Source organism: Glarea lozoyensis, assembly GCF_000409485.1.
Source record: "Glarea lozoyensis ATCC 20868 chromosome Unknown GLAREA19, whole genome shotgun sequence".
NCBI classification, from domain to species: domain Eukaryota; kingdom Fungi; phylum Ascomycota; class Leotiomycetes; order Helotiales; family Helotiaceae; genus Glarea; species Glarea lozoyensis.
Window position 1 is genome coordinate 649,097 of NW_007360993.1, and position 27,056 is coordinate 676,152.

At 46.1% G+C, this 27,056-nt stretch overlaps 13 protein-coding genes across 13 annotated transcripts; 8 read left to right on the top strand and 5 right to left on the bottom strand.

The window, feature by feature from the left end:
- Positions 1-475: 475 nt before the first annotated feature.
- Positions 476-1,231, bottom strand: GLAREA_12738 (GlcG-like protein; the record flags this gene model as incomplete). The annotated part of the gene is made up of 3 exons (XM_008083519.1): positions 476-574; positions 700-848; positions 1,015-1,231. The coding sequence occupies 3 exons, from the start codon at positions 1,229-1,231 to the stop codon at positions 476-478; spliced, it is 465 nt and encodes a 154-aa protein (XP_008081710.1).
- A 396-nt stretch (positions 1,232-1,627) lies between these two features.
- GLAREA_12739 (UDP-Glycosyltransferase/glycogen phosphorylase) lies at positions 1,628-3,360 on the bottom strand (the record flags this gene model as incomplete). Its single annotated transcript, XM_008083520.1, has 2 exons — positions 1,628-2,769; positions 2,826-3,360. The coding sequence occupies 2 exons, from the start codon at positions 3,358-3,360 to the stop codon at positions 1,628-1,630; spliced, it is 1,677 nt and encodes a 558-aa protein (XP_008081711.1).
- A 519-nt stretch (positions 3,361-3,879) lies between these two features.
- GLAREA_12740 (uncharacterized protein) lies at positions 3,880-5,692 on the top strand (the record flags this gene model as incomplete). The annotated part of the gene is made up of 3 exons (XM_008083521.1): positions 3,880-4,484; positions 4,534-4,752; positions 4,807-5,692. 3 exons carry the CDS (start codon positions 3,880-3,882, stop codon positions 5,690-5,692), a joined length of 1,710 nt encoding a protein of 569 aa, XP_008081712.1.
- A 470-nt stretch (positions 5,693-6,162) lies between these two features.
- On the bottom strand, positions 6,163-9,584 carry GLAREA_12741 (uncharacterized protein; the record flags this gene model as incomplete). Its single annotated transcript, XM_008083522.1, has 3 exons — positions 6,163-8,559; positions 8,605-9,329; positions 9,383-9,584. 3 exons carry the CDS (start codon positions 9,582-9,584, stop codon positions 6,163-6,165), a joined length of 3,324 nt encoding a protein of 1,107 aa, XP_008081713.1.
- A 263-nt stretch (positions 9,585-9,847) lies between these two features.
- Positions 9,848-10,063, top strand: GLAREA_12742 (uncharacterized protein; the record flags this gene model as incomplete). The annotated part of the gene is made up of 1 exon (XM_008083523.1): positions 9,848-10,063. One exon carries the CDS (start codon positions 9,848-9,850, stop codon positions 10,061-10,063), a length of 216 nt encoding a protein of 71 aa, XP_008081714.1.
- A 348-nt stretch (positions 10,064-10,411) lies between these two features.
- On the top strand, positions 10,412-13,654 carry GLAREA_12743 (serine protein kinase; the record flags this gene model as incomplete). Its single annotated transcript, XM_008083524.1, has 3 exons — positions 10,412-10,920; positions 10,975-11,426; positions 11,475-13,654. 3 exons carry the CDS (start codon positions 10,412-10,414, stop codon positions 13,652-13,654), a joined length of 3,141 nt encoding a protein of 1,046 aa, XP_008081715.1.
- Positions 13,655-14,372: 718 nt separating this feature from the next.
- GLAREA_12744 (UBC-like protein) lies at positions 14,373-15,351 on the bottom strand (the record flags this gene model as incomplete). Its single annotated transcript, XM_008083525.1, has 3 exons — positions 14,373-14,737; positions 14,789-15,014; positions 15,262-15,351. The coding sequence occupies 3 exons, from the start codon at positions 15,349-15,351 to the stop codon at positions 14,373-14,375; spliced, it is 681 nt and encodes a 226-aa protein (XP_008081716.1).
- An 840-nt stretch (positions 15,352-16,191) lies between these two features.
- Positions 16,192-17,301, top strand: GLAREA_12745 (uncharacterized protein; the record flags this gene model as incomplete). Its single annotated transcript, XM_008083526.1, has 1 exon — positions 16,192-17,301. The coding sequence occupies one exon, from the start codon at positions 16,192-16,194 to the stop codon at positions 17,299-17,301; it is 1,110 nt and encodes a 369-aa protein (XP_008081717.1).
- Positions 17,302-18,027: 726 nt separating this feature from the next.
- GLAREA_12746 (uncharacterized protein) lies at positions 18,028-18,801 on the top strand (the record flags this gene model as incomplete). Its single annotated transcript, XM_008083527.1, has 2 exons — positions 18,028-18,365; positions 18,432-18,801. The coding sequence occupies 2 exons, from the start codon at positions 18,028-18,030 to the stop codon at positions 18,799-18,801; spliced, it is 708 nt and encodes a 235-aa protein (XP_008081718.1).
- Positions 18,802-19,631: 830 nt separating this feature from the next.
- On the top strand, positions 19,632-20,990 carry GLAREA_12747 (uncharacterized protein; the record flags this gene model as incomplete). Its single annotated transcript, XM_008083528.1, has 1 exon — positions 19,632-20,990. The coding sequence occupies one exon, from the start codon at positions 19,632-19,634 to the stop codon at positions 20,988-20,990; it is 1,359 nt and encodes a 452-aa protein (XP_008081719.1).
- Positions 20,991-21,975: 985 nt separating this feature from the next.
- Positions 21,976-22,974, top strand: GLAREA_12748 (uncharacterized protein; the record flags this gene model as incomplete). Its single annotated transcript, XM_008083529.1, has 1 exon — positions 21,976-22,974. The coding sequence occupies one exon, from the start codon at positions 21,976-21,978 to the stop codon at positions 22,972-22,974; it is 999 nt and encodes a 332-aa protein (XP_008081720.1).
- A 671-nt stretch (positions 22,975-23,645) lies between these two features.
- Positions 23,646-25,346, bottom strand: GLAREA_12749 (uncharacterized protein; the record flags this gene model as incomplete). The annotated part of the gene is made up of 3 exons (XM_008083530.1): positions 23,646-24,596; positions 24,651-24,978; positions 25,033-25,346. The coding sequence occupies 3 exons, from the start codon at positions 25,344-25,346 to the stop codon at positions 23,646-23,648; spliced, it is 1,593 nt and encodes a 530-aa protein (XP_008081721.1).
- Positions 25,347-25,852: 506 nt separating this feature from the next.
- On the top strand, positions 25,853-26,921 carry GLAREA_12750 (uncharacterized protein; the record flags this gene model as incomplete). The annotated part of the gene is made up of 2 exons (XM_008083531.1): positions 25,853-26,385; positions 26,432-26,921. The coding sequence occupies 2 exons, from the start codon at positions 25,853-25,855 to the stop codon at positions 26,919-26,921; spliced, it is 1,023 nt and encodes a 340-aa protein (XP_008081722.1).
- Between the last annotated feature and the right edge of the window lie 135 nt (positions 26,922-27,056).

A 27,056-nucleotide genomic window follows, 5' to 3' on the forward strand; every position in this document is an offset into this window, starting at 1 on the left:
TAAATGATCATAATACAATAATAACCGCAAAACCCAATTAGAACAAACAAATGATCTTCAGTGCACAAATGCGGGGAAATGGTCACAAGCGACGTCATTGAGGTCAAAGCAGAATCCCCAAACGCACGGGAAATACCCATGTGCGTCTCGAGCTGTGGATAACATAATTGGCATGAATAATATTGTGTTTAGATTAAGCTGACCTAACCTTACATTCAGTCTTGAATTGTTAGTATAGACAAGAGCTAAGACCGTGTCCAAAATCTACTAATTATAAGTCGAAATAATATCTCAGATGAGGAGTTCTGCAGGTAGCAGCTACTTAAGTCGTCTATGACAAACCTCTTTAGTCTCTTAATAATACCATCGCGGAATCATTTCTAAAGTCCATGAATCTCATATATACACTCGAATACTTAGAATATTTACAAAAGTATAATACATCATTCAAACATATCTTCCCTCGCAAAAATAATCACAACTTCGACTTACCCTCTTTCCCCTCCCCTCTCAACACTTTCTCCAAAGCATCAACGCCAGCCTGAACAACCTCCTGATCTTGCGCCGGAGTTCCCTGTTCCAAATTAGCTTACGATCATCATCAAACCTCTCCATATCCCCATGGCCTCTTCATCATGAAACGCTATCAAAAGCATCCTCCTACAAACCCAGAGAAATACAGATAATAGGCAAACTCACAGTACTAGCTCCAATCCCACCAACAACCCTCCCCTCTGCATCTTTTACAGGCAATCCACCTCCGAAAGTAGTAAACCGTCCTCCATTACTGTTACCAATGCCATAAGCCGGTCCACCGGGCCAGACGGCGTCTTTATATGTATGAGTTCCTGGTGGTTATTAGCATCCACATTCGACTTCCATTTCCCCAATTTCCAATATCTTCATCATCCACCACCATAACTCATCCTCATGACTCAACCCCCAACCACCTCACCAAAGAAACTCATACCAAGCCAAACATTCCCCTTGAATATAAACCAAAAAAAAACTCACCAACACGATGCCCAGCAGCCGTAAAAGCCTTATCCATCGCAATACTAATACTCGTGATCTTGGCCCCGTCCATGCGTTCAAAAGCAATAAGGTTGGTCGACGCGTCTACAATAGCAATATTCATGGGCACACCAATGATTTTGGCGTGGGATTGGGCGGCGGCGAGGGCGATATGGGCGCCTTGCAGGGTGAGTTGGGGTTGGGATTTTGTAGCCATGGTTGATGTTGTAGCTGAGAGGACTCGGTGGTGTTGGTATTGGAAAAGCGAAGGTCTGTAGTGAGGGAGATGTGAAAATGAGAATAAAAGAATTGATGATTAGAGATGCAAAAATCGCTATTGCATCAACCTTTCAAGGTTGGAGATAGTTGATCATCATCAGGAGTTTGGCGGACAGGAGATGGCCCGGAGGAGATTCGGGAATAAACTCGGCACGGATTGAAGGAGAACATTAGCAAGTTGATCACGTGCACACACAATGAGCAAAACCAAGTCAATGTACACTTTCGTAGCGTTGTCAATTGGTGATATGTTCTCTAGATTTTTCACGTAAGATTTTGATATATTTCACGAGGTTCCTACGACCAGGGTGCAACTCCCAGCATATACTCGCGCTTACTCGCACAGCCCTAGGAGGCGACCAGCTACACCATTCCACTCGTCATCCCACCTCCTACTACCTTCTTTGACTGCTCCCTTTCTGAGGGTTGCCAGTTCCTTTCCGTTGGTATCACCAAATAGACGCTCCAAAGTCCGGACGAGGTCGTCGCTAGTCACAAAGCCGCATCCATTGACGCCCTCTTGAACGAGTTCATTCCAACTGGCATAATTTCCATATCCAACAACAGGCAAACCAGCTCCGAACATATCGACAACTTTCATTGGGAGGTCAACACCACTACTACTCATGTGTAGACAGACTCCGAGATCCGCGCAAGCAAGCAAAGTGGCATAATCTTCAGTGCTAAGCCACGCGGTACTGATGGAAACATTTTTCAGTTTGGATTGTTTCGTCAGCAATGCGATTCGATCAAGATACATTTGTTTCTGGGGTCCCTTGCCCGTGATTATTGCAAGAATCGGCGGAAGCGACTGAGAAGATGCGGAGTATTCACACAAAGCTTCGAGAAGTAAATTGAAGTCTTCATCAGGTGTCCACGATGTGCTGCTGACAAGTAGTCGAGTCTTATCGTCCATGATAGCGTCTGAATGCTCCATAGTTTCAGGAATTCTTTCCAAGAAAGCTCTCCTCTTCGTGCTATTAGATATTGGCTGGAAAATAGCGGCAGGTCTGTCGTGCAGAGTAAAAATTGGCGACTTGACATTGTAAGGCTTCTCTCGAAGCTGTTTTGCCATTGCATCCGTGACGGTAAAGGAGGCTGTGGGTACCCAGCTACCTAATCTTGACTCGTAGAATTTTGAAATCTTGACAAATGGGTGTTGTGGTCCTCTTGTACCCGCAAGGATCGTCCATCCATAATTATGCCAGTCGATTATTAAATGCGTATTTCGTAGAAAACAGACGATAAACGCGACAAAGAGGGTTGGAATCGAGGGGGGGTTCTGGACCAGCAGCCATCTCGCCGGTTTCGAACTGTAGCTGAGGGTATAAAAAATGGTCCAAATTTGCCAGAGGACCTTGAGAGGACCTGCAATGATGAAAGGAATCGCTTTGGATCTAAGTATCGGTGGAGGAGGAGATAATGGAACGATGTTAATATCTGGATTATCAAGGACTTCTGGATGAGGTTTCGACTCTGCGAAGAATTAGTTAGTACGCCTAGAAGAATAGCGGGAAGCCGGAATTTGGTACCCATATACCCAACCAAGTCCACTCTACCTCCATTCTTAGCGATGCTCATGGCATGATACTGCATCCGTGGACTACGACCAATGTCTCCGAGGACCAGCACTTGGACGGAGACTTTGGGCTCATCTGAGGAACGCAGCTTGGGTTTTGGTGGAGAGTGCTTGATATACCGAGTTGGCAGCATCAAGAGAATGGCCGTGAAGGTCGTCGAGGCTATCACGGCCAGCGTAAGGAGGATTTCCAACATTTCGAGACGTGGCTCGAGGACTTGCTCTGCAAGCAAGATGGAATTATTCAGCCCCGCATTGTCAGATGGTTGCTTGAACAGATGGCTACGAACAAACCTCAATTGCTCGAATGTCGCGAAGAAATCTTGAGAAGTGGTGAAAGAAAATGAGAAGACTGCGCAAGGTAAGTGTTTACAGACCTGAAGGCTGGAGATGCGACGAAGAACCTTGGAAGTTCCAATTGTCATCAGCCTCGCCGGCAGAACGTTTTTGCGCTCCTCCTCAACGACAGCGAGCTTCCTGTTGGCCATGGCTGCCGCTATGCCAACTTGTCGCGTCAAGATGCAGGGCTCTCCAGGGTATTTTAGGCGGTTTAACCATGTTCAGACGCCGTGAGGACAGCGCTGAGGCCAACCAGAGGATTGCTTGGCGGGCGACAACCATCGCGGGAAATCAGTCAGGGGCAGTGGGAGGCAGAGAGACAGGAAGGAGACAATCCTGACTTGGAAGTGACTTCCAATAATCCACCACCTCCGCACGATCCACAATCATCCACCTTCACCTCATCGTCACCGTCAGTGCGATTAAAGATATTCTGCACATTCAGACGACCATTGAGCAACGTACGTTTTAGGACGGGAGGATAAAGAACTTCCTCTTTCACTTCCCGCCTCTTCAGGAACGGATTCCCCCAAGGATTGTTTACTTGCCGTGCGAACAACACCACAACTCCATACGAGTCGATTGGAATACGGATATACATGTGGGGAGGTGTGCAAACGATACGGGCTCCAGAGCCTTATTATTATCGGTAGGAATTGAGCATCACAATGGCTTCATCGTATGCTCTTCCAGCATCTGCAATTCATGGCCACGTCCACCCACATTCGCACGCCCACTCCCAGTCACATTCGGCGTCACCAAGTCGACCTTTTGCAGGAAATACATCGAGGCAATTGAGGTCGGAACGGTCGAGTAGCAGTCTGCACATGCATTCTGCGTCGGAATCGAGCGTCAACCACAGTTACGATTCGGACACAAACCACAATCATGATCGATTGTCTCGAATAACGAGTCCCTCGACTAGCAATGGCTATGCGCCGGTATACGGACAATTCGAGGATCGTAAAGTCAATCATGGTCGGCCGCTATCCTATGTTGGCTCACACGAGTCTTTCAACCAGACCAATACAATAAAACACACCCACTCCCATCATGACCACGATCACCACGATCACCACGACCACAGCCATGACCATAGTCAGCATGATCACCATCATGATAATGGCCACGATCACGACCACCACAAACACAGTATCTTAGTCGATCCAAGATCCAAATTTACGGCGCTTCTTCTGCCTTTAATACAAAATTACCCACTTTTACACACAATCATGTCCGAGAAGGATTCGAGAAGGATATTTTACTTTATGAGGTAAACAACACTCGACCCGGTGTATGGGGAATGTGCTAACAATTGCCAGTCTCAATTTTGCGTTTATGATGGTACAAGCATTCTATGGATACATTACAGATTCGCTGGGGTTACTGAGTGACAGTATACATATGTTTTTCGACTGCTTGGCATTAGGCGTCGGATTATTTGCGGCGGTGGCGAGTAAATGGCCGCCGAGTCAACGGTTCCCATATGGTTTTGGCAAAATCGAGAGCTTGTCAGGGTTTGGCAATGGGGTGTTTCTGATGTAGGTCTACCATTTTAGGTCATGTCTTACTCACCAACTAATCAAAAATTCCAGGCTCATCAGTGTTGAGATCATGATAGAGGCCACCGAGCGATTGTCTGATGGACGTGAAACCAAGAGACTTCTCGAGTTATTCGTAGTTAGTGGTATGGGGCTAGCAGTGAATTTGGTGGGGATGGCATGTTTTGGACACCACCATCACGGCCATGATCACGGAGATCATAGCCACGGACACTCTCACTCGGACGAAAAGGCTCATTCTCACGACGACGACCACAGTCATGACCATAAACATGATTGCAGCCATGGTGACCATGACCACAAGCATGAGCACAAAAATCACTCCCACTCCCCTCTGCTACCCGCTTCGAAGCCTGAAGCAGACCATTCCCACAGTCATGCTGACCATGGGCACTCTCATGGACATAGCCACGACAACGAGAATATGCATGGTATCTTCTTGCACGTTCTTGCTGACACTATGGGAAGCGCGGCTGTGATGGTTTCCACGGCGTTAATTTACATTTCCGGATGGTCCGGCTGGGATCCTATCGCTTCTTGCATAATTGCAATCCTCATTTTCCTCTCGTCAATACCGCTTATCAAGTCTACGGCCAAGAAATTACTCCTAACAATACCGGACGACGTTGAGTACAATCTCCGGACGACTCTTTCGAGCGTTAGTGATCTTCGTGGCGTAGCGAGCTATTCAGTCCCCAGATTCTGGTTGGGTGACAAGAATGCTGAGGCTGAGAACGTGGGCGTACTTGGTGTAATGCACATCGTTGCCACACGTGGCTCGGATTTAGACGACGTTCGAGAACGCACGCGCGCATTGTTGAGGAGTCACGGTATCGACGTTGTCGTACAGGTGGAAAAAGACGGAGATAACAGCTGTTGGTGCGGAGGATCCGCCAGCCGGTCGCCCTCACGATTTTAAGATAACATGATTGAAGGAGCCTTGTTTTGCATGTACATTTAGTACGGCGCTTCTGGATTTTTTTCGGGTCATGGAAATCGACCTTTTGGATGGAAAGGTGTCGGATCGTGTTTGAGCACGTCCAAAGCCTGTTGCTCTTTTATTTGCTTGGATTGAATGGTGTAGGATATTATATCTTGCTTCAAGTTTTGTGGCAATGGGCGCAGTACATACTTGACAGTGAGTTATATGCAAGTATATAGATAGATAGGAGTAGAAATGATACCACTATTGCATCTTAGTCGTGTGGATTTGCTCACGTGTGGTCTGTCGTGCATGTACAGAGTTGTTTCTTCACCTCAGCATTGTCACACAGTCATCATCTGGGCAAACCACACCAGAAACCTGCGATATTGGGAGACATATTGCATATATATTTATGACACTATTTCTTACACATCATCATTCATCAAGGCATAACATCATATTCTCTACACCTCCTTAAAAGCAACATCCGCCTCACTTTTCGCCGTCCCTTCCTCTTTCCCCGCCTCGTGTTCTTTGGCTCTCTCAGTCGTCTCCCGCACAGTCTCTTGTCCCTCCTTCGCAGACGCCGCTATCTCTTTCGCAGATTCGGTCGTAATATCATGATTCAGATTCGCAATATCATTGTTCAATTGAGCTATCTTCGGAGCGTCCTGTTCACCTTGTAATTGCGCGTTCTTGCTCTGTAGGAGTGCTTGGTCAGTGTTGAGTTTCGTCTGCGCAGCTACTTTCGCCGCATTCTGCGTCACTACATTACGAGCTGCCGCGGCAGAATTGGCGTTTGCGTCGGTTTTTATCTTGGTTGCTAGCAGGCCGCGCGTGTGTGAAGTCATGTATGATGGTCCTCCGGCTGAGGTGTCGCTTTTTAGAGCAGTGAGCATACTTTCTGCGATGGTCTTTACAACGGCGTCTCTGATAGTCACTTTCTCGGTTTGCGTGATGATGGCGCTATCCTCGTACGGTTGCAGGATTTTGTTGATTAGCACTGTACGATCGGATGATAGGGCTGTTTCCAAGGTCGTTCTGGCTTTGGCCTCGAGCTTGCTATGGAGACCAACGAGATCGTAGGTGTTGCTTGGGTCTTGGGGGTCGGCTGGGTCGAGGGGAGAGAGATCCATGGCGTTTGTGTGGTGGGTGAATTCTGTTTTCAGGTCGTTCTCGAGCTGCGTTCGGATATGCGACATGCGTGCTGCGTCTGTCGCTTTTCCTGATTGTAGCTCCGCCGCTACTTGGATTCCATCTTTCACGGATTGAATATCCTTCTTCAAGTCTGCCACATTTACTTTGAGGATATCATAATGCTTCATCTCAAGCGCCGTTGCATTCGCGGGGTCCGCTGCTGCGTCCTTACCTGCTTTCTTGTCTTTGGCATGCCAGTACCATGCTTGAATTCCGAATCCGATTGAGATGATACTCACGATGGTGGTGAAGATGAAGCCGTAGACGACGTTGAAGTCGGTAAAGCCTTCGAAAGACGATTTGCCCTCTTGATGTACAGCTTTGCTGCCTTTGAAACCTTCGTCGCCATCAGGGGCGACTGCACCTGAGAAGTCGACGGTGAAGTCGCTCGTCGAAGGATTGAGATCAGTGGTAAACTTTACACCGCTGAAGGCGTAATTCTTGCCATCAAAAAAGCAATTGAAGCTTGCTTCGGGCCATTCGCCCGAGTTCGTGACAGCTAGATTGCTGACTTCTTTCATTGCCTTATCGTCGCCTTGAATGGCTATCTTTCCAGTATGTGGATTAACTGTCAGGAACTTGCCTTTCAAGGATGATGGTGAAGAAATCGTATATACCGCAGCAAATTCCTTGAGGTCAGGTGTTTCTACGAACATGGCATAAATACCATTAGATGGAATACTTTCCATCGAAGCGGCTACAACTGCTGAGCCATCTGAGATGCGCGTAACATGTGTCAGCTCTTCGGCCGTGATATCTTCGAGGCCCTGGCTCGCTAGGACAGTGTGCACGGCGCCACCATCTCCAGCAGGATCATTATTGGATAGGGCTGCTATAAGCTTCTGGGCGAATTTGCCGTCCTTTTCAAGAAGAGCGGCTTGCAACTTTTGCACTCGCGGAGAGCGCGTTGTATTCCCTCCAGATAGAGGCGCGAACATAGCAAGCGCCGTAGCAGTCGCTGGCTTCTTAGGTCCCAGAACGAACATATCCGCGGGCAGTGAGACTCCATTTCCTCCAGCTGTGTCTGGCCTGAATACCGTTCGACCACCAAATAGCAAATTGCTAGCCAAGAAATAGTTGATACCAGCAGTAAACTTGAACGTGCCAAAATTTGCCGATATGCCAAGAAGCGCACGAGGAATGGTATCGTCAGAAAATCCTGACATGGCACTCCAAAAATCCCCTTCATCGCCCTTCTTCAGATCTTTCGTCTTGAAACTATCTTGCATGGAGAATTTCAACGTGATCTCATCGTCGGCTCCGTTTTCCCACGATACATTGAGTTGGTCCATGTATAAGGTCAGTGTGGCATAACCCTGCTTCTTGCCCTCTCTTTGGCGGTATTGGTCGTTGTATCGATACGTGAAATGTATGTTCTTAAGTTCTCCCTGCCATGACATACTACTGGATGAGTCGCGTAAATTGAAGGTCGCCAGTGGTGCATCTTTGTATGAGCCGTCGCCCTTTGGAGAGACGTTGAAACTTGTCTTATCTGACTCAACGATCTTGTATTGTCCACTATCACCATTGGCTCCTCTTTCCAGGGTCACGGAGATACCAGCCACTTGAATCTCTCTGTCTGGCAGTTTGGCCGTGAATTTAATGCCCTCATTGTCTCCAGTGTCTCGTTTTATCTCAAGAAACTTTTCTTTCTCTAGTGCAGGCTACACATGTTCAGTATTTAGTCACTTTTCAGCTATGTCACCTACCTGTATCATGGTTCTCCAAATGAGATTTTGCGAGAAGTATGCAACCGCTTGATGACTTGATGGCACAGGGCAAACTTCCTCCCTCGGATCCCCTTTGAAGCGTAGCGGCGCATCTGACCTGTCAAGATAACCAAGTTCGTTATCATTGACGGCCATCCACATAAGTAGGCAAGGTCTCTTCCCGGCCGTCGTAGCATCGGAAGATGGCTGGTACAGGGTGAAGCATACGGCCGTGGGATTCAGAATTGTCTTTGTAGTTTGTGTGGTCGTCGTGCCTAGCATTTTATAGACCACACCACAGCTACGAAAATGATCTTGAATCTTACCAAGCGCTTTCGGTAAGATTTCAGCAGTGTCGAAATCAGGAGAGGAAATCGTGTTGAATTTTGGCTCTACGGATGCAAAGTCTAGTGCGACGTGCACTGAAGCATCTTTCTTAGGATCCAGCGCGATGGGCGTGTTAGCTGGAAGACCGTGTCCCGCGTTGACGTTTGCACTGCCAACATGAACAAGCGGTGCAGTCAATGTCAACAGGATTCCGGCGGGCAATGGGTGTGATATCTCTGAGAGACCTACGGCTGCTCTTGTGTATGTGCCAGTCATTGACATTGTCAGAGTAGCTTGAGGGTCACCCTTGCCCTCATAAAACTGCATTGTTGGCATGCCGAACTTCCATGAGATCGTTCTTTTCTCCGCTGGTGCATGGGTGTAGCTATCTCCAGGCTCTACCGATTTGTTAATCAAGACATGTTCAATGGTAGCTAATTTTTTCACTCACGAGGCCACGCTATGCTGTCTTCCTGGCTGATAACCTTCTCATTCTCCTTGCTCGCTGCGCTGGTCTGTAGTTCGGCGTTGACAAATTCTAGATCAAATGCTACCATCACGTCCCATTTGGCTAGGGTATTGTGTGATTTGAGTGCATTGTAAATGTTGTCTTTAGTCCATTGCGCAGTCGCTGCAGCGGGAGCAGCTGCCATTGTGCTAGAGGTGAAGAGATTATAGGGGAGGGAAGCTTGGCAGGGAAAATAGTTGCAGAATACAGAATTGAAAGAGAGAAATGAAAATGGGTGAATTCAAGAAATATTCAGTATTTGACAGTAAAGGATTTACTTCAGCTAGACTCTGTGGCTGTAAGTGACGCTCGCTAACGAGGATTTTGGCAATACTGGTGTTTACGTGCTAACCTTGCTCAGATATTTTTAGAGCTCATGTCTGGAAACCGCTAAGATGGACATTGCCCATGGGCATTGTGAAATATCGATTTCCAAAAAAGGTAATGTCGACCAGCTGGCATTGTAAACGCCACAAACCTCAATCACTTGACCTGGTAACTCGGTATCGCCGCGGTGGGAGGCGTGCATTATGCTGGATTATCGAGGCTTCTTTTGAGGTGCTTCCTTCGGAGAGTTCTCGTAATTCTAGCTATGGCTGGCGAGCTTGTTCTCTTGGTGGTTAGTTAGATTCGACCCCGCAAGTATCGTGGCACGGTAACTACTTGGAGTAGATTAAGCGAGAGGCGTCCATAGTATTGAGCTGAGAAGCTGAAATACGTTGCATTAAGCTAGTCGAAGTGGGAAGTTTAGACTAGAGCCCTACGATGTACAGGCTAGAGTCAAGTATTCTGGTCCAAGTGCTGCAGATTTGTCGCCAGCATACTGCATCGCAGCTAGCCACAGCCAGGCACAGACAATATCATTGACGTACGACGAATCACTCTCGATGTAGCTATTTTTTGCCAGAGTTCGAATGATAGAAATGAATACGATCGGACTTGATTCTCGTTATCATTGCGACATCAAGCAGGATGTTGCCGTTTAACGAAAGGGAAACAAGTCTGGTCAAGGACAACATATGGCTGAGGTTAAGTGTAGGAACGATCCGATTAGACGACGTGCACAATTCTTCTCAATCTGGATTTCTTATCTTTGCAGACACGGTGGTTCTGTCAGGAACGCATTCTTATCCAGGAAAGCATGTTGGTGTTTTCTGCAGAACGCTGATTCTCGAAACAACTCACGCGATCATCGATGTCAGTGGTACTTCTGGCTCACCTGCGGCTGGTAGGCAAGATGGTTCAGACGCAGGTACAATAGCAATTTACGTTCAAGAACTGCAAACGAAGCAAATTGGAAACCATCCGGTGAACAGCGAGGCCCAAGGACTTTTTCTTAAGGCGAATGGCGGCAATGGATCGCAAGTTGTTGGATCAACCGACGCCGGCAAGGGAGGGAGAGGCGGCGATACTAACTTCTTCTTCGGCCATTCTGCTGTAAGCCTCCAGGAGGGTATTACGTCGCGAATATCACAGAAGAGGTACGTTGCAACTCCTTCGTCTGTGTGATAAACACTGACTGTTGTGACAACAAGATATGGATGGGTTGCTTTGGCAGCATATACTCAGCTGGCTTTAAGCCAGCAGATAGACTACCTCAAGGAGGCAACGCCAACTGCGGAGCAGTACTATACGCTCATGACTGCATATCTGCTTGACAATGCAACTCTGGGTAGTAAACTCGAGCCGACTAGAGTGGCTTTGGTTGCAGCCTTAGACTACTACAAAAAGCAGGAAGAAACAACTGATCCTAAGCTTCTGATATCCATTCAAGGTCTTGTTGCTGCCATAAAAGCCCTGAGCGCTCAGCCTGACATCTCAGTTGCTGATGTCGACACCATCAAAACCGCTGATCCTTTCACTTTCTTGGATGCAAGTTTTGGTACGCTAGACAAAGTGAAAGTGTTCAACCCGGCCAGTGACACAGTCGCCAAGCTCGATAGCTATGCCAAAGTCATGAAAACAAACCCACTGGCCGCGAACTCTGGTCAAGATACCTTGAGAACACGTGTTTCTAGGCTAATTGACCATGTAGGTGATGCACTCGAGGCATCATCATCTATTGCTCGTACAACCATGATTGAGGTCAGTGGTGGAATGAGCAGTGATGCTAATAAACAGAAACCCGGTACGCCTGGCGTGAGTTCTGCTATGGCAGTAACACAAGCGACAGTAGAAACTCCTCTTCCATTGTGGCTACTACATCCAGATCAATGCCAGATGATGCTCACAGTCGCGGACAACCAATTTTTCAGCAACAATGCGGAAGATATCGTCAAGGCAGCCAATGTTTACAGAGCTCTACAAACACAGCAGTCATACTTCAAACTTGATCAATTTAGCCCGCCATCGGCCAATTTAAAGGTTCAACGCTCGTGGAATTGGTTCGAAAACGCGTGGAGTGCACTTTCTTTCAATGGGGATACCCAACTGAGAGCGGTTACGAGCAATGCTTCCATTTCTCTGTCTCGACTTCAAGCAGGTCAAGACTTCTTTGGAAATGCACAGAAATGGGCTCCACGACTGTCCTACAAGTTCTATGCTGGCCTGGCTGATGACCTCAAAGCAGATGTTTCAAAAATGGAAGAATACGTTGTAGCTTACGAGGAAGCTTATAAGTCGAATTCAGAGGCAGAATCAGTTCTTGCAAATGCCATTGAGACTAGCTCGCGACTTCAGAATTCGGCTAATACCAAAATTGCATACTTACTGGACCGTAACGGTCCTATTCGCAGTGCAGAAAGCAAGATCGCTTCGATGGGACCGCTCGTTCGAGCAGCCAAGAGCCAAATTGGTGGCAAACTGGTCACTGTCGCTAATGATATCCGAAATCATATCAATATGGATCCTCAAATCTTTATCGATGCAATGAGCATGATAGCGATGGCGCCACACAAGAGCATGATGGTGGCTGAAGCTGTTTCTACCGGTTACAAGGCGCTCACGACTGTCAAAGGTGCTGATGGTGTCAGTGTAAACAAAAGCTATGTCATTAATGAGCTCCGTGACACCGATGGCAGCCTCGAAAGGCTGAAAGAGGGATTCCAGACGCGTTCGGATGGATATCTCGAGATTGACGATCCTGGTGCCAGTAAATTGCTGATCATTCAGAGCGATCTTGATAAACTTATGAAGACGTTCAAATCTGCTATACCAGATAGCGCCAGCAAAGATCTCGACGCTGCTCTGAGTAGCTACATTTCGCTTGTTCTGGAACGCAATGGGGCTGTCATCAATTACAACACCAGTCTGCTGTATCTTGCTCAAGCTGTGGAAGATCGAGATGCCAGTGTGCAAAGTCTGCAGGCATATGGCTCTCAGCTAAACAAGATTGATAAGTCGCTTCAGTCGCCCTTTTATCTATTACGGCAAATGCTCCGTAGGCATCAATTGCTCGTCTTGGACAGCTTGACCTGCTGTTCTCAATCCCTCCGGCTGTGGGGACTGCAAGAAGAGTCCCGCGTCTGGAGTCAAGATTCTGGTCTCCCTACAGTCGTCGAGTTATATCAATGGAGGACTGAACTTGAGCAGAGCTTCAAGACACTACTCGGGACACGCTTCGGTGGTCTTGCAACGAATTTTCACTACGGCTCAGATGCGATATGGCATATGCTTGAACCTGGCGAAGTGGAAGCTCTGAAGGAAGCAAGTTCAGTGGATGTCGCTATAAGCCCTGGCGCTGAGAAGACAAAGTCGGTGAAGAGATATGCCACAACACTAGGCTCGTTGAAAAGCGCACTCGCCTGGTCTATCACTGAGCCCAGCTCTTCAGCATTCTATTCTTGCAGTGATTTCCGCGTCACATCCGTTAGCTGTTTCATTGAGGGTATCATAATCGGAGCCAAGCCACATTCAGCAGTGTTGAACAAGCCGGTAAAGATTAGATTGCAGCATTTCGGTGACGACGCCTTTGTTCGCGAAGATGATTTTCGAATTGATTTTAGTAATAGCGGTGTCCTCTATACTCCATCATACGACACGTCCAAAATCCATACAGCCGACGAATTCGCAGCACATCTCGAACGTAAATCTGCAAAGGTCTGGGAGGCGGATATCCTAAAGCCGGTTGGGTATGATGGTCTGCTAGTACCGTTAGGTCCTTTCGCGACTTGGGAAATTAGTTTACATGAGTTGCATAATACTAACCTTGATCTTAGCAAGGTTACACATGTTTGGATTGTTTTTGAAGGCACGAGTGTACCGTTTAGAATGTAGAGAGTCGCTTTTGTCATAGAGCTCCGTGTTGTCAATTCTTGATGCTCTGAGAGACTTGGGGCCGCCTAGACAAGAGAACTTCATAGCCTACTTGACTAAGGTAGTCTTGGTGATAGCGGCATACCCTTGTCTGATTGACTGAGTAGCGAGAGTAGCCAACTCTCGATACCGAAACTTGAGATCTAAGAGTCTGAACTCTTGCGAGTACTACTCATCGTCTCGCTTTTTCTGTATTTTAAATCAGGACTTTATGGGCATGCTTTTTTTCCCCCGCGGTTGACATGAATTCTGCCATCAACGGCAGTTTTAGTATGAGCTTAGCTTACAATTAGCTTATCTTGACTACTTCGCTGTACTATGAAAAGTCACTAAAGCCGTTTGAAACTTGTCTACTAACTTTAACTCAGGACAATAAAAGTTTGGCGACCTCAAAGATGTGCTCTGAAGAATTGGAAGAGAATCAGACCTAAGAAATGAGACAGAAGATTTGAAGTTGTCTAGATCGTAAACAGTTTCGTCGACCGTCACTTTCTGGGAAAACAGACGATGGAACCAAAATGAAACTCGAATGAATCGTCTGTAAACGCTTATTTCGTATATCCATAAACGTATTGATGCGCTGGTACGAATGCACATAAAGACAAGGCCGCGCCTGACTTACGCCACGTAACACCTTCCCCAAATCAAATATCATGTCTCATGTGCCCTCTCGGCTTGTTTAATCCTCACCTAAACTCTCCCTAACAATCTTCCTACATCTTCGCTTGAATTCCTTGTCTCCACTGGTCTTCTCCGCTCTCCATAGCTTTGCCGCCTCGACGTTCGCCGGACTCTCATCGTTCGGGCTATACATCAAACTTATTGTGCTCACCAATATCGTCTCCGGTGACTGTACCGGACTCCATCTCTCGGACGCTGACTCATACCCGTATTTGTCCTCTTCTGGCGGGTGCAAGATTGAGATGCATAGCGTGCCGTCGGGGTAGATGTTCGGATGGAAGGGTATTGGCGTCTTGAATATCAAGGTTGGTGGGTAGAGTGGATATGTTGGGGGGAATGTAAGAGTGCAAGTGAAGTTACCACCTGTGCATGATCAGTTAGCAAGATATTGAAGGTGGGCTAATGATATTGTACCTCCGTAATACTTGCAATCATCGTTGATCATAAGCATTACTTCCCACTCAAACACATTGTCTTTGACTAATCCGCAGGATATCCCAGGCAAGTCTCGTGCCTTTTGAATCTCCTTGAACTGACGTGCTAGAAGTCCAGCAGTTGCGCTTGAGGATTTTGGCATTGCGGCCCCAGATAGTATGTTTCCGTGGAAGTTGTCTGAGAATCCGGGTCCGAAGGCGCACAGCTGATGGGCGACGTTAGAGCCGTTTACACAATACGATAATGATTTAGCAATCCGGATCTGCTCAGCTGGGAGATAGCAGCACACGAGTTTGTTGTGGTTTGTTTCTGATCGTCAGATTTGGGTATGACGAGATCGTTCCAACCTATCTTCGCCGTGCGCTATTGGAATATGGGACGCTACATGGACGTAAAATCGTGTGAGCGTGGGTCGGATCACGAAGGAAACCTTATGCCAGAATCATTCCTACCAGTCCTTCGAAAACGAGTGTCGCGTGTGCAATGACCCAAACCCACGGCCCTGGAATGGGAGAAGTTGTAATGATGATGAAATCGGACATGAGGTTGTAGTGGGGGCGGGGCGGGCCTTAAAGCCTATGTCCGAAGTTTCTCCTGAACATCACCCACGACTGGTTCTGCTTCTGCAAACACATTTTCTGGAAATTCTTTCATTATTTACACCACATGGTTTTAGTCACCTTTCGTGCCTGGGAGCTCCTCAACGCCATGGATTTGACTCAGTTTACACACTCTTCGTCACAGGTCGCCTTGATATCAGGTCTTTTCGCATGGTTAGGTTCTCCAGCGACAAACGAACGAAAGAATGCGGGTCGTTTCTGTTTTACCTGCGGAAAGGTACAGGAACTGCATGGCATTTACATAAATCATGCCGCCTACTTGTTAGCCGTTAGATTTGATATCAGGTGTCTGGTTCACTGTCTCTCTTGCAAAGTCAACCTGCGGGTGTGAACATGGCAAATAGGTAGCCTGTCAACGAACAAGGAAGTGATGTGTTAATCAAGTAGCCTTTAAAAATGGAGCTTGCATATCACTCTTTGATATCATCATCTGCAAGCAAGTTGCTGGTAAAGCACTTCTCGTTCATTGGTCCTGTTCTTCTGTTTGCTGCGAAAAAACGCTCAAGAAAGACATATTTCTTTGGTGTTTCAAGGCAGCTTACACCAAACTCTCCTAGTCTTTCAGTCTCTTTCAGTCTATGGAAGAGCTACAGTCTTCATGTAATACCTCACTTCCCATCAAAGAGAATTTTTCAGAGCACTTATTCTCCAGTAAATACTTATATAAACCGAACAGGATCTCGCAGAATATCCAGATCCGAAAAAGTCAACATTCAGATAGGTCAAGGCATACTTCACAAATCGCACCAACACACACAAGACATGGCTCCAAGACGACCCCAACTTGAAGCCTCTTCCACATCCCACAAGCCAGTGGGTGGACCAGATCAACTCCCGGTAGCCAGATCTTCTCACACAATCGACGGGATACATTCCCAACGCAGTCTCCACACAGATCCAGATCTTGTTAATGTTAAGGAATTTCTTGTGACTGGTTCTAAGATGCCTTTATGGCTCTACCTCGTCGAGTGTAACATCCATCCCAGGGAGCCACTGAGTCATGGTTTTCCTCCGCTTAACAACGTTTCGGAACATCGATGGGAAAAGCCAGCTACACCAGGGATTTTGGCTCGCCATATCGAAAATCACTTTGAAATTGAAGGCCTTCTTGAGAACGACCGAAACCAAAAAAAATTCAGGCACGAGATCCAGGGAGGTTACAGATGCCTCTTTCTTCTCGAAAAGCATGCACTCTCGCACATCAAGGCTAAAGAAGCGGAGAAAAAAGAATTTGCTAAGTGGAGGATCTATCTTATAGAGGGAAGGAAGCTTAGCGACCATCAAGCAGTGGTCGTTGATGTCGACAAGGCACATAAGATATTGTCCTCGTCAGGCTTGATAACACAGAGGTTGAGTACTGCAACCACGGAAGGCGCTTATCTTGTGCTCGGTGGTATCGATGCCCATGAGGTATCTGGTAGCTACCCTTTGAACGCAAGACGGCTTTGGGAACTGGGTCTCAGTGAAGTCGAGCTCGCTGCCATTCGAAAAGGCATCGAACTAGGAGCTCTGAATGTCATCGACATGGCAGGAGAGCCTTTGCTACTAGATGAACATCAAGAAGCGAGTCAGCAAACCGGAGACCAAGACACTACTTCTGCTGCTATAAACAAATTACGACAACCTTTCCCTGGGGAGATTAAAAGCGTCATTCAAGCCAAGCGGGACAGGAAAAATAAGGGCAAATATCTATTCAGAGTTGACTGGGTAGGAGTATGGATTCCGAAGGATGAGTGGCTGCCACATGCAAACGTACCCAAGGAAATGAGGGACCCCGCTATCAAGGAATTCGAAGCAAAAAGGAAGGCTGAGAATTTAAAGTCCAACGCTGCGAAAAAAAGAAAGGCAGATGGCCATCCAATGGCCGAGTAGTATAGCAGATAACAAACGCAGAGAGGGCGCGAGGGCTACCAAGTCGGCTGCGGCTCATGTGTACGATGAGTTGAGAAGGTACCTATTTGATATCATGTGGGATGAAAGACGGAAAAGCCAAGATCAAGCGCGTAGAAATGGGGAGGGCCTCTTTGAAGAGGGGTGGAAGGACTGATGATACCGCATATTGTATTGAATTTGTTTTTTTAGAAAAAATCCGCCTAGTTTTCTTGCAGAAGTGAAAATGTCTTTTCCAGGAATAGTTCCCTAGAACTAAGTGAATCTAGATTGATTCGCGAGGTCGAATTATTGAGGTCAATTCCATGCATCTTCAGTGATCTAAAAACAAGCATCATGGCCTTGAGTTGCCAAAAGAAAAAGGTTGATTGACGATCGTGCTAACGTCAGTAGCTTAGGATGTACAAGGTCAACTACCTCTAAGCCACAACTCGTCACTCTTTTTCCATAAATCAAAAGTAGAAATTTGAAGTGTGATCTCGAGATTCCAGGTTGCGACTCGCACATTATGCTGCCGGCAATGTTGATTGGTCGCAATGTCTACACTATTCAAAATTGCTTGTTTCTCTCATATCTGCTGGATGACTTGACTCCTGTCAGGTTTGTGCGATTGTAACGCAACTATCTGCTCTGTGTATTCCCCCAGCATTATCGATACATTTCTGCTTCCCTCAATATATACGACAATTAAACATCAAAATCATCAACATGTCGAAACTTCCAACTCGCATGTTCGCTGGTGTTGCCATCCCAGACACCCCACTCTTGACCAAAGCACTGGAGTACACCAAAGCACATTCAACAGACTTTGCTTTCAACCATGTGCAGCGGTCTATGTTATTTGGATTCATCATGGCATCCAAGATCCCCAGCTTAGCAGACCGTGATTTGGAAGTTCACGCTATAGGAGCGTTGATGCATGATATCGGTTGGGATCCTACAGGGGAATTGGTGACCAAACACAAGCGATTTGAAGTTGATGGCGCAGATGCTGCTCGTGAGTTTCTGCGTAAGGAAGCTCCTGACTGGAACAAGCACCGATTACAGTAAGATGGGATCAATTCTCAGACTGAATATACTAGATAACATATACTGACTCAATCTGCTTTCAGGTTGGTCTGGGACGCTATTGCACTCCACACCACTGGTAGCATTGTTTTCCACAAAGAAGCTGAAGTCCAAGCAGTTGCTTACGGTATCTGGGCAGATTTTCAAGGCCCTGATCGCATTGAGGGTAATCTGTTGACCTGGGAAGAGTACAACAAGGTAGTAGCTGAGCTTCCTCGTCTTAATTTGATGAAAGGGTTGAAGAAGTTGATGTGTCACTTTTGTGAGACGAAGCCAGCTACTACGATCGATAATACCGTAGGTGAGTGGGGGGACAAGTTTGTCGAGGGTTATGATCGAACGGGGAAACTAACTGCAGATTTGTTGTTGACATGCGATTTGGATGGAAAGAGTCTGTTAGAAGAGTCTGACTAGCCTTGAATTATGACGTTTCAGTACTGGAGGATTTGAGTGTTTAGTTTCAAAGAGCCAAGAGCTATCTAGTTCTCTCATAAATGGTAAAAGAATTAATAGCGTAAAATCTCAAAATTAGCGAAAGTAAGGCAAATTTCTATGTTACATTAGCAACAAGCATGGAGTATCTGCATATGGTAGTATTCATTATTATGTTTCCAAGTTCAAATATGGAGTTGGTGGAAAAAGAGATTCTTGCAAATGGAAATCACTCCCTTTGATGTCCCTTGTGTTAGGCAATTACCAAGAGTTTATCAAGTTTTCATTCCGCCTATAAATATAATATAAGAATGTTGTTAACTGCCCAAATTATTGGCCAATGATACGGTGTATTTGGGCAATACGATGGTTTTTAGGTGAAACACTACTGCTCTTATGCTGCCGGTAGCAGAGCATTTCATTTAGGATTTCCAACCAAACTTGCTCTGTCTTTGTTTCAAACAAACCATAGGCATGGACAGTTATCTTTTAATATGTCTTTCATATCTATAAATCATACGGTGGTAAAAGTTGACTTTTGATGCAGTCTGTCATTACATGTCAAAGGATAGGTTGTCAACTTGTTTGCCATCTAACAAAATCACGAGCTACCCACAAACATTCGGATCGCTTTCAATTTCTATTTAGCGGTGAATAAAGACTTCGACTTCTTTAATGCACGACATATAGCATCATAATTTGATGTATCTTATTTCTAAACCTCCCTTTGAGCGACAACAACATATAAACCAGAGTTCCTGATCTCCAATCCAGACATTTCAGTAAACTTTCCATCTTCAACCACTTTCATCATGGGTCCACCACCAGCAAAAAAGACCAAAATCGAGAAAACCAAGACTCCGACCTCATCGCACCAGGCATCGGCTAGCACAACCGGCACTTCTCGCAAGAGAAATACTAAATATGTTGATCTCACAATAACTTCTTCTGAAGACGATGCCCAAAATCTGGAGAAAGAGGGACGTGCATCAGTTGCATCAGACCTAGCAGAATTGCCCGGAGAAGAATCGCCTGGAGAAGAAACTTCAACCGATGGACGTTCATCAGTTGCATCAGACGGTTCACACCTAGAAGAACTGCCTAGAGAAGAATTTTCAGCCGACGACGATCTGTATGATGCCTCACCTCCCAGAACAGTTACTAGACCGAAGGGAAAGCTTGCACCTCCCAAGCCTGTCCAGAAAGGCAAAAAGACTCTGAAAGGGAAAGAACGAGCTGTTGAGGAACTGGAGGAACAAGAAAAGAATGATGGTCACTTGTCATCTGACGACATACCGAAGAGACTTTTCGTAGCTCATTATACGGACACTCCAGATCTACCACAAACTAGCACTGGGTTTAGAGCCCAAGACTTCAGTAGCGCCAAGAAGCCTCCCAAACATATCACCATATTCTCAACTCGGAAAATCGCTATAGCATCAATCAAGGATAGTTCTAAACATGGCGAACCAGACTACAAGTGGCAGGTTTACAAGATCTCAGGCAAGAAACTTGCAAAAAGCTCGGCGCGCGTTTTTGATGATGCGAAGAAGATGTCCGGCGCCAGAGCTGTCAAAATCAAGACTCACTACAGTCCTGGTGACGCTTTCTACGTTGTTGGTGACATTCCCAAGGAATCTGTCAAAAGCTATTCCCCTGTGTCGGAAGCTTACTGGTGGGAGAGGAGTCTGAGAGACGAAGTCATTAAACAAATTCGAGAGGGCATTGAGGCTCAAGCTTTAGAGCTCATAGATTCTGATTTAGTCAAACTGCAAGACCCGCAAGACCCGCAAGATGTTCAAGATGTTCAAGATGTTCAAGATGTTCAAGACGAACAAGAAGAGCAGAATGGCCAAAACAGCAGCCCCGACGACGGCGTACACAAAGTGGTTAAAATACTTATACATCGACCACTAAAAGCGACAAGAGGTGGCCATCATGTGGATTATCTGATTCTCTGGGAAGGGCATTTGCGACGAGAGGAGCAGCAGTCGTGGGTGAAAACCAGGGACGTTAGTCCTGATCTCAAAACAAAATATTGGAAAGCCTATAGAGAATTGAGAGAACGAATTGAGCTAGCCAACAAGTATGAGAGCACACCACTTGAAGCTGAAGACGCGCAACAATCGGAGGGTGAGTTCGAAGAGGATCAAGACATGGAAGATGATTAGAGGGTGCCATACTGGGTACGCAGACTGAACGATTAGTAGATTTGCATGAACACTCGCTTTTGCTATAGATATCTGCAATGATACAATCAAAACGCCCTGAATCATCGTCAATCAACCTCTTGTTGATCAATATACTTTGTGAATTTCTTTTGCATAAGATACTGAGTAATGATTGTATCGATTCGTGAAATTGTTTGAAATCGTGAGGTCAGTATATGAAGTACAGCTGTGTAGTATAGTCAAAACAAAGGAAAGAAGTAAAAATGTCTCTAATGCCATAGAGTTCTCAGTTTCAAGGATATGCACTCACCCAGAAATGGAACAAACAATCTAGCGTTTAACGACACATCACAAGAATTGAGGAACATTTTCATAACAAAGTTCTGGATTGATCAGGAAGATAATTTAGCGTAATAGTACATAATTTGACACCTGATAGCAAAGAGAGGAACGGCCAATAACACAATGTTACGATGATGTCCGATAATCTGTGAAATGCAAGAAGGCATACCCTATGAGACATATCTAGAGTTAGTAAACCTCTTCAGAGCTTAGAGACAAACAACAAAAACGATGAGCTGAACACTTGATGGAGACTTGAACGCTTCGCGTTATTTGACACATGAAAGGAGGAGGCGAAAGAAACCGCGTGTATTTGCAGCAATCTTGCATGCATTAACATGAGATTAAAGCGGTGTAGGCGATGCAAAGAGAAAGCTGATTCACATCATCCCCAACCGCTTGAACCAGATCTACAACGGACAAGAATAAAGTCACTATAGTCTTTGTAAATGAAATCTCAGAAGAGAGCCAACCTGACAAAGCAAAATCCTAAGTGACACAATAAATAAACAATCCCAGAAACTAAGCGAACAGCAGCAAAAGGATAAATCTAGAGATTCCCGGCCTCAATATCAGACGCGTAAACGTTGAACACCCCCTCGCTACCCCCCTTCTGAAAAGAATTCGCATACATCAAATCAAGATGACTTCCGAAGAGAACAAAATCAAGGCCATGGAGAGAAGTAAAATGAACTGCGAAGATCCCAAACTGGCTAAGGAGGAAATCACTCAGGCGATGGCGGCATCTAGGAAAATAAGGCCCAATCTAATTTCCACAGGCGGAGATAATGAGGACGGTGCTGCCAGTCTTGTCGACAATAGGAACCCGCCTGACATGATATCCTATCTCCTCAAACCAGAAGACATCCCATCTGCAGTTTTCCCAGCACGGTATGAACTAGAAGCGACCTTCACTCCTGAAAACGCAGATGAGGAATTCCCAACTACCTTGCCAGAACTAGCGAAAAGCATCTACCAGCATTATGAGTGGCGGAGGCTATTCCCCGCGAATAGAGCCAAATATGCTCTCCCTAAAACAGCTGAAAGTTCTTTCATCACGGTATTCAAGACGCGAGAACAGGCTGAGGGAGAGATCAGAATTTTTGGCGCTGATAGAGGGGATGATGAAGGTGCTTGGTTCATTTACCAGTTATCTATGGAAGCTGTGAAGAAGCCGATGGTTCTTGAGGGTGAGGCTAGCTATGATATTCTGATGGAAGCCGGATATCCCGAAGAGAATATTGTGGATAGAGGGGACACCGTGGCATCATTTCTGGTTTGGCATGGAATCGCGCAAGCAAAAATCAACCAGAAATGGGAGGTTACTCCTCAGAGACTCTGGGAGCTAGGCCTTAATAATGAAAATTGCCTACTTGTGCGCTCAGGCATCGAAATTGGGGCTTTGAAGGTTGCCGAATCTCGAGGAGTTGTTGTTTTGAAGCGTTACGCGGACGGTTTAAGAACGGAATCGCCACCGAAGATCGTGGAACAGGCGGACGACAAAAAGGCGAAGAGGGCGAAGGAAACCGTTGTCATGAGAGAGATCCTCGCGCATACACCAACGGCGGCAAGTCGTCCGGATCGTGTACAACAGTACTTGGTTTGCTGGGAAGAAGATTCTGGGAGACGGACGACAAGTTGAGTCCAGCCTGACGCTGCAGAGGACGTTTCCACTACCTATTGGGAGCGCTTGAAGTTGATAGAGGATGGCTTGAAAGAACTCGAAGATACTGAAGCCCGAACCCATAGAGTGAAGAGACCCAAAAGAACTCATCACCCACAAAGGTAAAGTAAATGACATACATGATCATTCAAAGACTGATGAAATTCAGTGCGGATATGATAACCACATTTCGTTCTAGTCCTCGCAAAAACAAAAAGTCTTGATTACGCGGTTTCCCACGTCAGCCAGCTGAGTATGAATAGTCTTCAGACGTGGAGTTTATTTGGAAGTTATTTTGTTGTACTCCTGCCACTTGCATCGAAGAAAACTGAGGTCTTGATGGCTTAATTGAGCAACACAACTAGAAGAACCCGTAGCGGTGGCTCTCTTCCAATAAAACATTCAAATAATGGTCCTTCCCCAACACAGTTTCCAGGTATTTCTGCAATTTCTGATGCGTGATTCGGGAGACGTTGATTTCTCTGTCACGCCATAACCTTTTGTGGACTGCCTATTCAACCCTCCGCTCGGTTCTTTGCCGCCAAAAATATGCCGCCAACCCCTAATTTTTTGACATTCCACATCTCATACTGCCATAGCCCTTGCTCCACCTATTCAGACAATATCCAAAATTTTGACAGACTCAGCTATCATCCGCTACCCACCGGCCGCGCAATTCCACTGAGGTTAATTACTCCACCTCCACCCTTCCGTTCATTCTGTACCCAGCCAGGAACTTCACTATTTCTTCCTTCGCGTTCCGCACGCGCTTTAAGAACTTCCCAAACTTCAGGAAATCCAGCTTTAAGTGGACCACGTTGCTTTGCTCCGAGAATGGCAAACTTCTCTTGATTATGGCTGATAAAGCCATGGAGGAATCCTTGCTGTAGAAGACTTGCAAGTACAGCTTCTATTTCCACAGCATTCGGCATCTTGTTTCCGAATATGACTCCCTCTTGCGCTCGGAGCTTTTTAGGGCCACCTGGAGGCGGAACCAGATTATTTGACTGTCGCGTCCACCCCTCTAAAGTCTTTTGGCAGTATTTTGCCGCTGCTAGCACATCTGTGACATCAAGAGTCGGTGCCTTTCGCGACTGGGGATCAGTGGGAAATTGGTAGGTGAGCAAGAAGACACGCCGTGCAAGTGAGCGCCAAACTAGGACTTCGCAGCGAGAGAGCAGTGGTAGGAAGACCCCTCTACGGAAAAACCACTCTTGATTTCCGGATTCAGGTCCTAAAGCGTGTTTGAACGCGACCATGTCACCCCTTCGGATTGCTTTTGATATGGGCACAAATTTCTCCAACAGACCGGCTGCTTCCGGTCGAGACATGAACGTCCTAGATGGAAAACGGCCTAAAATCATGTTGGCTGAGAAAAGATAGATGAGAATATTGCGCCGCTGATTTATACACCTGGCATGGCACTGGTCGTAGGCAGACTGAAGACATAATTGAGCTCTGAAAAAGTGATTGTTGTCGAAGAGGAACCTTCCTAAATAATAAAGGTATGTAACTCTTTGACTGGCGGGATAAAGTGCTAGTGGCGGAGAGTTTTGAGTGATGTTCATGAAGATTTGATTTGCCAATTTGGTCTTGCGGCACTAAAGGCTAGTTAGAAAAGGTAGACCAATAAAAACAGATGGGCTGAGAAATACCTGAAAGAGTAGTTTCAATACCATGTTTGCCAAGGAGTATATTCCAATTTTCTTACCCTCTGGTTGTCCATCGCGTCCTATACCATTGCGATTTGAGCTTCTCTCAGTAAGACATACAGTGAAAGCTCTTTGGATTGATTCAGCAGTCCCTTCGACGAGAGTCTTTCCGCCTTCTGCTTGATCGTCAGTCGTCTTGCGAAGTTTCCGTAACAAGTCTGGACGACTATCAAGCATAACCCCGAGTTTGGCGAGGTTTCCTGACAGCTGGATAACAGTGGGTAAAACAACAATCCCATATGTAGGATTCGAAAGGGCGGTAATACAAGCGCTGCCAGTTACTGTCAATTAAGTCCCTCGTGATTTTCCATAACAGCATACCTACTTCACCAAAGCGCTCAATTGCGAATGCGTCTCGAGGAGATCATCGAAATTGACATCTCTCCAAAACTCAAGATATTCTTTCATGAAAACCTGGAAACCAGTCCATACACCTCCATCGTCCGTCTCAGGAATGAGCTTCTCTACATATGCCTCAAGGGAGGCACTATTCTGCCAAGAGCTTTTCAGCTCCTTAGCAAGTTGCATAAACTCATCTGGTAAAGGCGGCTCAACTCTGAGGTAGTGTTTGAGTTCGCCAGCATTTTTCGTTTGCAGAAATCCAGCTATTGATTTCAGAAATCCCTCAAGAATCGCCATTGTGAAGAGCAATTTTCATCGCCAGGAGACAAACGTGGGCACCCTATATGAGCGGTATCCAAACAGCTTGATGATACTAGTGATAGCCAGAAACTAAAAACCTTGTTATCTTTAGAATAATCATGTCTTTGTTAAAAGAAGAAAGTTTATGAGATGAAAACAACCGCCGCAAGGGAGACGCGACAAGGTGATCCAGCCCGAAGATCAGCCGCCACCAGTCCCCATATGGACTAGTCCGCAAGTCCTGCCTACGACGACAGCCTTTCTCGATGCCTTCCAGACATCAATTGTGTCTTAGCTACTTTGTGCAAAACTCATGTACCTTGATTGACCCCTGATTAGGAATAGGTTGTCATGTATATGTTGTTCATTCTTCAATGGCTGCTTGCTCATTTACGCCCGTCCTTCAATTTCACGCATTTCTTGCTTCACTCTCATCATATTCGTTGCTTTAGTTAGGTCTGCTCGTTTCATATATATTACATTCACATCACGTCCTATTCATCATGAAATTCTTAGGATCCGTTGCATATACATTATGCTGGAGCATCAGTATCGTCTGCTGCGAACTACCAGCCTTCGTTGTTTCCACAGTGGCGGAGAAGTACAAAGATCTCCACGATATCCGCGTTCTGAAACGGCCGCCTCCAGCTATCCTACGCAAGAAGCGACGGTCACTTACCCCACCACCTGTTACAAGATCAAGGCTTCCCGGAAATCGCCGTCAAATATGGGCCGATCAATCAGAAAGTTTACTACTTACTGCTCTACCTTATGAGCTTAGAGTTATGATATGGAAATACGTAGTAGGAGATCAATACATCCATCTCGGCCTCTTGAAATGTCCGACAAATCGCGGCCGGCTGGCTTATATCCTTTGCCAATCTACTGAACCAAGTGACTGGCCACGCTGTGAAGCAGCATGCTTTAAGAGATGGCACACTTATCAGCCAGAATCAAATCAACGCTTGAGTCTCTCGTACAACGTGAAGCCGTGGAAGCCTCCTCTCATAGAACTGCTTCAGACGTGCCATCAAATGTGAGCAGACCTACGACTACAATGTATCAATACTTACAGCTGTCAGTTATTCCGAGACCATAGATCTCATATATGAGTGCAATACTTTCGACACAACAGTATCTAACTGCACGCGATTTCTCCCTCGTTTCTTGTTACCACAACGTCTCAACGCCATCCGTACACTTCGTCTCGAATGGCGTATCCTAGCCCACGAAACATTCTTTGGTGTAGACGGGCTTGAAAAGACGACTAAAGACCAATTATATTATCAGAAAGAATGGAAAGACACATGGAAATGTCTTGCGGACATGAAAGGCCTGCGGGATCTTCGAGTTAAATTGAATTTCGTACAATATTCTGCTAGCATTTTATGTTTGGAGAGCTCCTTCCTTGACCCAATCAAGGAGGTCACGGCTCCTGATGTATTTGAGGTAAGTATATCTCGTTGGGCGATGGGGGGTATGTTCTACTTGACCGGCTCAACCTGGGTGGATCTTCCTTGTAAAGTTGACATATTTTCAAGTCGCGTATCTTTATATGGCTTTGCTGCTTAAGTATTATGCTTCGTGTGCAATCAGACATCGACCAGGATATGCAAAGCAGAAGTTGAGGACAAATAATTGTTGTAAATATGATTAATTTGAAGCTTCTCAATGCTGAGTCTAACGCTATTCATGTACTGTCCAGTA